Below are 9,646 nucleotides of genomic sequence, written 5' to 3' on the forward strand. Positions count from 1 at the left end.
CATTGGTTGAGTCTGGACACTTTTATTTAATGAAGCATTATGACTAGATGTGTTTATGTCAGATAAGCTGACATGTAAGATGAGTTCTATATGGTTCTCCAAAATGCGGTTTACCTATTGTTCTATATTTTAACTTATAAAAGTCAGTAAGAATAAAAATAGTGAATTCCAAGCAAGTGAACTCGTGGCTGATGGGCAAAGTTTTCACTTACGACAATTGCTTTGAGCAACTCGCTTGTGACTTGTTGGTGTTTAGAAAATTAAATGGCACCATCAACAATATATATGTTCATATCTAGAATCCATTTTCACCTTCGACTCCTTCGAGTAGTAGAGATAGTAGCAAAAAAGATCGAATAAGGTAAGTTGTAACGTGAATGCTATATATTTTGCTCTTCAGTTGGATATGTGAATGGAAATTTTCAAGTGAACTCTATTAATTATAAGAGCATCTCCAACAGCTTTCTTTAAATTTCTCTAAAATGGGGAAGCAAAAGCTAAAATCTTAAAAAAAAAATTATGATCAAAATCCAGCAGCTTCTCCATTTTAGAGATTTTGGCATTTAATACAACAATAAAATATATATAATATATCATCATTAATTATAACAAAAAACATTATATATTTCATTGTAACAATAAACTACCTAATAAAATATTTTATTGTTGTCTTAAATTCGTTGGAGCATGTGAAGAATTTAATTTTGGGGAATGAAGACTTTGCTGCAAATTTGGGGAATGAAGGCTTCTTTTTCTTCTTCATCCCTATTTTAGGGAATGAGATGGGGAAGCTGTTGGACCTAAAAACAGCTTTATATTCCTCAAAATTGAGAAGTTCAAGAAAATAGAGAAGCTGTTGGAGATGCTCTAACTTATCTTGCTCGAAGGCAACAACGATGCCCCAAAACATAATGGCCACCCAATCGCGCGCGGTCACTATGATAAGGTCATATCCGGCATTCATGACGGTTTGCCAACTTCAAGTTTGTCGATCATTAAGAAAAGGAAGGAGCTGATGTCCGATGATCCCCGGAAGAATCTAAACATTGAAGACGAAGAACTACTCCATGGGATCCTACATGTTGTTGTTGCCACTCATGCATCTATAGCTAGATGTGGATTGCTCATATATGATAGGTCCCCGAGTGTCCCAAGGAAGAAGGTAGATGAACTTTGATGGGAAAGGCCAACAAACTGTGTCATGTTCCCTTCTATCTTGTCCTCATGGATTTTCATTCATCAATACAAACCCAAAACATATAATGCTTTGATCAAGTCACTTAATCCGACGTCGTTCGAGGTAGGATCCATAGAGCTCCATGGACCACCAACCTACCCGATCACGACTCACGAGCGTTTTAAAATTCTCCCGCGCCAAAACTACAAACTTCGCTGTCGTTACGTCAGGCGCATAAATCTAACGGAGGCAGCATTAACTATTTACGAATTCTCCAAACCACCCTCACCAGATGACCTAAAGAATTTGGTTTCATTCTAATGCAATGAGGGTATTAAAGGGAAATCACGCAAAATCATTGGCATTTATAGGACTCACGGGAAGGCAATTGGTCAGCGTTTTCAGGTTATAAATGTTTGGGTATCGGTTTCTTTAACTGGAAAATGAAAAATAATATTTGTATCGGTTCAAGATTTACTTCTTTATGAATTTTACTATTTACTAATCATTTTTTCCCCTTCAATCCATGATAAGAGATTACTATTTTAGACCGTTATGTATTCAATGGAATATTTAACGTCTTTCCACATACAGGTGGGTGATCAAATTGCTAAGATCATTGTCTATGTAACGTTTTCCAATGGTCTTTACATCTATAGAGATATAAATATATGTGATTTAAGAAATATATGTAATTTGTTGTCGTTTTAGTTTGAGCACTAAGAAATGTACCTTATCTTCTAAAATGCATAAGAAAAATAGAACCACGTGAGATGAATCATTGCCAAATATGTGAAATTTGCATACAAAGAATCATTCGGTGAGGAGAACCGATTTCAAGCTTGGTAGAGAGTGAGCAAACGTCTTGAGGACAACTCAAGAGGAAGTCCAAAACTGTTTTCTATATTTGATTCAATTAGTATAAAAATGTAGAGATGTGGTAGAAACAGTCATTTACTTTAACTCTAAGAAACATAACATTTTCGCGCAACTAGGTCTCAAGTCAACCACAGTCACACTTTGAAACTAGATAACTATACACGACAAATATGTTATTCAACTCATGAGCTATTGATACAAATAAAACCGTTTCTTGCAAAGCACAAGTAACTGTCACAACATACAACTCTATGTGTGACCCATTTCTATTTCGCGCCCTTGCTTTAAAAACTTGATGACGAACGAGCCTCGGCGAATATGGAGATATTTGTGTTTAGGATATGACAAATCTTATACTATTAATTAAATCCGAGTAAAATTAATGAAGACCGTAATTTCACGCTCATTGTTTTTAGCAATTATAAGTTGTGTCAGCCTTATTAACGTGATAAAGTTAAAAACAACCGTCAAATTTAAGAACATACTATACATTGTTCAGAAATGTCACATATAACTATAAATAACAACTCTTCCGTCAACAATTTACTGTAAGTCTCAAGAATTACCATGAACTGAAACTACTCGATTATCCAATCAGCACCAGTAAAAAGAACATAACAGCCAATGATTCAAAGGACACACCACTGCAGTTCACAAAGTCAAGTTGTAGCAAAGGAAATGCAAGCAAAAAAGCAAAAGAAGGCAAGAGAGTGAGTGAGATTTTTATTTATTTCTGGTAAAGAGAGCATGAATGAGTGAGTGACTCTGTAAAAAAAAAAAAAGTTGAGAAAAAAAAAGAGAAAGTGAAAGAGAAAGATATAGAAAATCCAGACACAGTAATCTGTGTACGTTACCTTTTGTTAAAGGTTGGGTGTCGTGGTGAGGTGTGTGGCGTGGTTGGTGCTAGAAAATTACACAAACCATTATATATAAGAGAGAGGAAGACTGTGTGTCTGTGTCTCAGAGAGAGAGAGAGAGAGAGAGAGAGAGTGATACAGCTGTGGAGGACTTGGGGGTCTTTTTTTGGGGGCAAGTAGGGTCAAGGGTTATCAACACGAGAAAAAGTCCATTGAGAGCCTCAGCTACTTCCATTTCCCATTTTCCCGCTCCTTCTTGAATCTCAATTCACTGTTGAGACCCCACCCCCACCTCTTCACAATTATTTACATTTTGGAGAAGAAGAAAACACAGTAAAGCTGAGAGTAGCAGTTGGGGGTGATGGAGTAGTAGTAGTGACTAGTGAGGTTGATGAATGTGGAGGAGCTGCCTCTCTGGAAATGGACACCCCAGAGAGGAACCAGATCGGCGGAACTCCCAAAGCCAAATTTGAGGTCAACCCTTTTTCTCTTCTCTTCAATTCAGTTTGTTTTTTTTTGAGGTTCTTTCTCAATTGGGTTTTTGTTGCATTTTACATTTTTAGACAAGGTTGGATTTTGTTGGGTTTCACTCTGCATGTGGTTTGATCTTTGGTTTTTTCAGTTTGGATCAAAGGTTGTTGTTGTTCTTTGGGTGGTGTTTTTTGTGGGTTATGTTGGGTTATGGTTGTCTTGTGCTTTTAGATCTCAAGTTGAGCTCAGTCTTTGTGGTCAATTATTGTTCTTTTGGCTTCACTTAGTCTCCTGGGAGATGATTAACAGCTTAAAATTTGAGATTGTTGTTTGTTCATTCATGCCTGGGTTCTATTAGTTTCAATATTTCACCTTTCTTCATCTTGGAAACAGAAAGAAATGAATTTTATTCTAAAAATGTTTTTCCTTTTCATTATTAGAATGTTTGGATTGATTTATTTTTTGGGTTTTTTTTGTTCCCTCAATTAAGACCTAATATATGATATGATGAGATACTAATCACATCCAGCAGCAGATTTGAGGTCATAATTAAGACGCCAGAATTTTTCTGAACTGGATGTGCTGTAATTTAATGTTTTTTGTAACGCCTGGATTTTTTACAGCTAATTATCGTGTCAAATCTTACACTGTTGATGCTTGATGAGGATGTGTGAATGGTTTTTCTTCTAATTTCTAAAGAGGATATGCGTATATTTCAGGTATTGCTTTTTCTGTGTAAAATTGTTCATGAAGATCTTTTCTTTAATGTGCAGGATTCTCCAGTGTTTAACTATCTAAATAGTCTCTCTCCTATCAAGCCAGTGAAATCTGTACACTTCACTCAGACGTTCAGCTCCCTTAGCTTTGCATCCCTTCCATCGGTTTTCACTTCACCCCATGTCAGTTCTCACAAGGAATCCAGGTTCCTAAAGAGGTGAGTTGTAACTTTTAATTTGTAACCAATTGCTGCATGTATCAAACTATTTTTTTCTTACCTGTGTCTCTGACTGAATTAAAGTTCATTTCTTTCCAGGCATAACGCTTCTGATGATCTGTCAAAACCTGAGTTTTCTCCGGAAAGTGGAAATAAAGTCTGTGCAAGCGAAGATGCTGCTGAACTTTACAATAACTCATCAAAGATACAAGAAGATTGTGTTCAGGTGGTTTCCATTGGAGAAGCTTCTGTAGAGCCATCTAGTGAACAATCAAAGTTTGTGATTGAGCTACCCCGGAATCTGAACTATGACTGCGGTAGCCCTGACTGCAACACATCTCGTTGTGGTATCAACAAGGAAGATTTTGACCCGGAATTGGCTGAGTTTTCGGCTTCAGTTGCTCAATATGTTCAAGAAACTTCAGACAAAGGTTCATCTGACGATGAAGCACAGCAGCAGGTGACGTGCCAGAGTGAGCAAACAAAAGAAGGGACAGGCTGTGATTGGGAGAGTTTGATTTCTAATGCGGCCGACATATTGATTTTTGATTCCCCCAGTAGCACAGAGGCTTTTAAGGAGCTAATGAACCATTCCCTAGGCCCCATGACAAGGTTTTCTACTTCAATTATGCCGCATCTTCCGCAACATAACATCAGTGATGAGCAACTAGTGCAGGTCAATGATACAATTGGTTCTGGTCAACAACTTCAAATTGACGATCATTCCTCGCAGAGTGGAGAAGCCAGTGAGCTGAAAGAAACAGAACACATGCCAAACCATTTAAACGAGTATATGGTAAACAATCCAATTGTTAAAGCAGATAATAAAGCGGAAACATCTAAGGTAAAGTATCCCAACCATGTAAACTTCTTCAGTCGAAAGTTGAACAGATTTACAATGAATTAATTAGTCTAATATGTTAGAATGGTGAAATATATGTATCTGTATGCTTGTGCATTTTCTGGTTACTCTCTTCCAATGCATTTATGTCATCTTGACTGTTGTCTTTAAAATCTATTGTCTTTGGCTCATTCTAAAGACTTGTGACATCTTTCCTAAACTGTTCTCATTCCTTTGTTTAAGTGCCTTTCATGAGTGACAATTTTTGGTTGGCCTAATGATGTTTCGTCTGTCTGTGTACAGCCTGTTATAAACTTGCATCGTGGCTTGCGAAGGCGTTGTCTAGATTTTGAAACGACGGGAGCTCGCCGGAAGAGTTACAATGATGTTTCTGATTATAGTTCATCTTTGTTATCTCAATCTAATGAGAATGTCACCACAACTGATAAGCGACTGATATCTACGAAACCTGGTGGTGAATCTTCAAGGTGCATCTTACCCGGAATCGGTTTGCACTTGAATGCTCTTGCAACAACCTCAAAAGACTACAAAATCATTAAGAACGAAAATTCGGCTTCCGGCAGAGAATTGAGTCTTCCCAATTCCAATGCCTCCATACATTCCCCCACAGCTGGTCAAGGGAGTGTTTATGAATCTTTCCCTTCAGCTTCTTCTGAAAGAGACATGGATGGCACCGAAAATGGGGTTCAGCTGTCGCAAGATGCGTCCCAAGCATCCACTCTTTTAGCTAATGAAGACTTCAACCAGAGTAGCCCCAAAAAGAAGAGGCATGTGCATTCGCCTAGCTTTCGTTACTTACCATATCATGTTGGTTACGATTTTTGTTTCTTTTACATGTCATCTAACATTTTCAATTGGATTTGCAGACGCAGGACAGAACACACTGGGGAAGCTGAGGCTTGCAAACGTTGCAACTGTAAAAAATCGAAGTGTTTGAAACTGTAAGTTCTTCATGTTCTTTTTACTGAAATGGTGAAACCCAATACTCTGTTGTCTGGTTGAGTAATCTATTTTCTGTGTGACAATACTGGCTTACTGCATACCTCAGGCAATCCATATATCTGATACTGATAGTAAGTGAAGCAGCACGCTTTAAAATGATATAGACTGATTCAGAATCAAGAAGAATGTAGCATAATTTAAATTCATGTTTCATTGGAATATCATATGGACTTTCATACATATTATCATGCCTGGGATATCATTAGCAATATTTGGCCTTTCCCATGATTTAAGGTTTAAAATGTACCTGGTAATAAATTTGGCTTCTCCATTATGTCAATATACACTCTTGGTAATATCCATGGCTGAAAGGCATTATGCTCTCCTAATTTTACTACTTTTAGAAGTCCTCAAGTGTATTCATCCTTTCTTTCTCTTTTATTTCCAAAATTGTGATTTTTGTTTCTTAGGTACCATGTTAGTCTAATTTTGACAGTTGCAATTTTCATGCAGTTACTGCGAATGCTTTGCTGCTGGTGTCTACTGTATAGAGCCTTGTTCATGTCAAGATTGCTTCAACAAACCTATTCATGAAGATACTGTGCTTGCAACTCGTAAACAGATTGAGTCTCGCAACCCACTAGCTTTTGCTCCGAAAGTGATTCGGAACTCTGATTCTGCCGCTCCTGAATATGGGGTTAGTACAGAAGTCACTATTCTCTGCTGTCTTGGCATGTTGGACTGCAATTTAACCATAAAGTTGGATTTGATTACAGGACGAATCCAGCAAGACCCCAGCTTCTGCACGGCATAAAAGAGGATGCAATTGCAAGAAATCAAATTGCCTGAAAAAATACTGTGAATGCTATCAGGTTTTTCCCCTCAACGAATTTTCTTTGGATTTTTTGTATCTTATGATTCTTATCTGATCTGATACAAGTCTTATTTTCTTTTAAAGGGCGGTGTTGGATGTTCCATTGGCTGCAGATGTGAAGGGTGCAAAAATGCATTTGGTACCAAGGAAGGTGAGTTACATGTGGTGCTTTGGATGATTGCTTCCCCTTTGATTTCTTGTGCTGTATTTGGCATCTGAAATCCTTCAGGTGTGCTTGAAAAATAAGCTGTGTATCACATTCTTATTATTTTGGATTTCAGGATCTATTATTGGAACTGAAGCTGAGCAAGACGAAGAAGAAACAGAAGCAGCTGTAAAGAGTGTGGCTGACAGAGATCAACAGAAAAATGATATTCAGAAACATGAAGAGCAAACCTCTGCTCTTCCAACAACTCCATTACGGCTGTCCAGGTTAATTCTCAAACTTATATGTTGAGAAGATGATGTATCATTGTTATTAAAGATTGTAAAATGACAACTGTTAATTTTCCAGACAATTGGTTCCGGTGTCATTTTCATCCAAGAGCAAACCGCCACGATCTTCTGTTTTTAGCATTGGGGGGTCCTCTTCTGGATTGTATGCAAGCCAGAAGCTTGGAAAATCAAATATTCTGCGACCCGAATCCAAATTTGATCAGAGGCATAGCCAAACTGTACAAGAGGATGAAATGCCAGATATTCTTCAAGGCGATTGCTCTCCTACCACTGGCGTCAAGACTGCTTCTCCCAACAGTAAGAGGGTCTCTCCTCCGTGTACCTTTGGGTCATCACCTGGTCGAAGGAGTGGCAGGAAACTAATTTTGCAATCCATCCCTTCATTTCCTTCTCTCACTCCCCAGCATTGAGTTATCTTGAAGTTGGAAGTTGGAAACATAATGCTCTTAGTTTAATCATGTTTAAAGATGTGTGGTTTAGTCCTGTATGTCATTTGAGAGATAGTCTACTGTACTAGTACAATAAACATGGCATGATGCTGTTATCATACCCCCAACCTATCCTTGTAAAATATGGTGAATTTCAGTTTATAGATTTCATTCCCCACCTCCTCAGCTCAGTTTTCATATGCCATGCTGAAATTTTTGCTTTAGTTTCTGAACATTGTGCGTTGGCGAAGATGGCCTGCATTCCCAAAGCTCAGGACATTTCATCACTGTGTCTACTGCAGTTAACACATTCATTTGAACTCCAAGTAAAGCGTTGTTCAGGTTAATAAGCAATAGCCATATAAACTTTTATTGAAATTTAAATGGAAACATGTGACCACTGACCACATTTGAATGCAATGATATATTATCTCAGTATCTTAGTCATTCCCATGTACTTAAGAAATAGTAGTTAGATCACATAGGTGCTAGTAAGAGTTGAAAAGTATCTCCTACATTCTTCTTCAGGAGGATTGCGGTGAGAGTATTCCAGGCAGCGAGTGGTGAGCAAGTTGTACTTGATGTCCATGGATTTCTCTGCAATTTTGTATTCAAATATCATGACAATAATTCTCTCCCCACTAACATCCTCCTCCTCTCCATCATCATCATCATCATCATCACAACCATTAAGAAAAATATCGTCATCATCCACATAACGATTGTCACCAAGGTCATGGAAGAAAACAAGGCCAATTTTTTATTAAATTTTAGATGAAAAAACCGACATTCAGCTGGTACCGGAAAGTTATGAGGCAATTTTGGCAGATGCAGAGGTTCCAGACTCCAGAGGTTTCATAGAGTCACAGTCATGCGAAATGTGAAAAACTCTGTGTCTGAGGTTGTTCCCTATCACATGAGAACATTAGAAAACCATGATCATCACCACCACGATTGGACTTGATCAACTTGACAAATAGTTGATCGTAGCCATTAACAAAGGAATGCAGCTTCCCAAACAAGAGTCCAACTTGGTCCATCCTTTTTTTGGGTGAGTGACATCAAACACTACTAGGAAATCGATCAATAGGCACATACGTTTTCCGTCCCTATTAGGGATCATTGGGCACGGAATCTATGCCTATTGACTGATGGGGACGAATTTTCTGTCTGTATTCCCCTGTACCATCTCCAAATTGGTTTTTACTATTAGGGATGGATATCCCTGTCCGTCACCCCTGTACCCTAAATGACGCGCTCTCATTTTTCCTTTCTGACACAAAACAAAATTCTTTCTTGATACACCGTATATTCATCCGTGCCCAACTTGGGCAAATTTAATAAAATAAAATAAAAATATATTTTCCACATTGTCCGTACCCAATCTTTAACTTTTGGATTAATTACTGGTCACTCCATTAACTTTCATGCGCTCGACAGTTTACTCCATTAACTTTCAATTTCAATCGATTACTCCATTAACTATCCAATGTCACACAATTAGGTCCATCCGTTAAGTGGCCGTCCAAATCAGTGGTTAAGTTGCTGACTGGACATATTTTTCAATTGAAAATTCCATTTAACACCCTCCCTCCCTCCTTAATCTCTTCAATCTCTTCTCTCTCATCCTCCACCTCCTCCGCAACCACAACGCCACCACATCACCAGTTGGACCTTCAACAACACCGCAACAACAATACCAGCAACCAACCAACCACATCAACACCGTAATCAAATAACACCGCAACCAGACCACCAGCAACCAA

The 9,646-nt window shown here is 38.2% G+C and overlaps 1 protein-coding gene across 1 annotated transcript; it reads left to right on the top strand.

The window, feature by feature from the left end:
• The first annotated feature begins 3,282 nt into the window (after positions 1-3,282).
• On the top strand, positions 3,283-8,059 carry LOC101300713 (protein tesmin/TSO1-like CXC 2-like). The gene is made up of 10 exons (XM_004296617.1): positions 3,283-3,387; positions 4,158-4,318; positions 4,418-5,162; positions 5,463-5,947; positions 6,047-6,121; positions 6,636-6,819; positions 6,899-6,994; positions 7,081-7,147; positions 7,278-7,428; positions 7,511-8,059. Exons 1-10 carry the CDS (start codon positions 3,334-3,336, stop codon positions 7,860-7,862), a joined length of 2,370 nt encoding a protein of 789 aa, XP_004296665.1. The 5' UTR covers positions 3,283-3,333; the 3' UTR covers positions 7,863-8,059.
• Positions 8,060-9,646: the final 1,587 nt, after the last annotated feature.

Source organism: Fragaria vesca, linkage group LG4 (assembly GCF_000184155.1).
Source record: "Fragaria vesca subsp. vesca linkage group LG4, FraVesHawaii_1.0, whole genome shotgun sequence".
Classification (NCBI taxonomy): domain Eukaryota; kingdom Viridiplantae; phylum Streptophyta; class Magnoliopsida; order Rosales; family Rosaceae; genus Fragaria; species Fragaria vesca.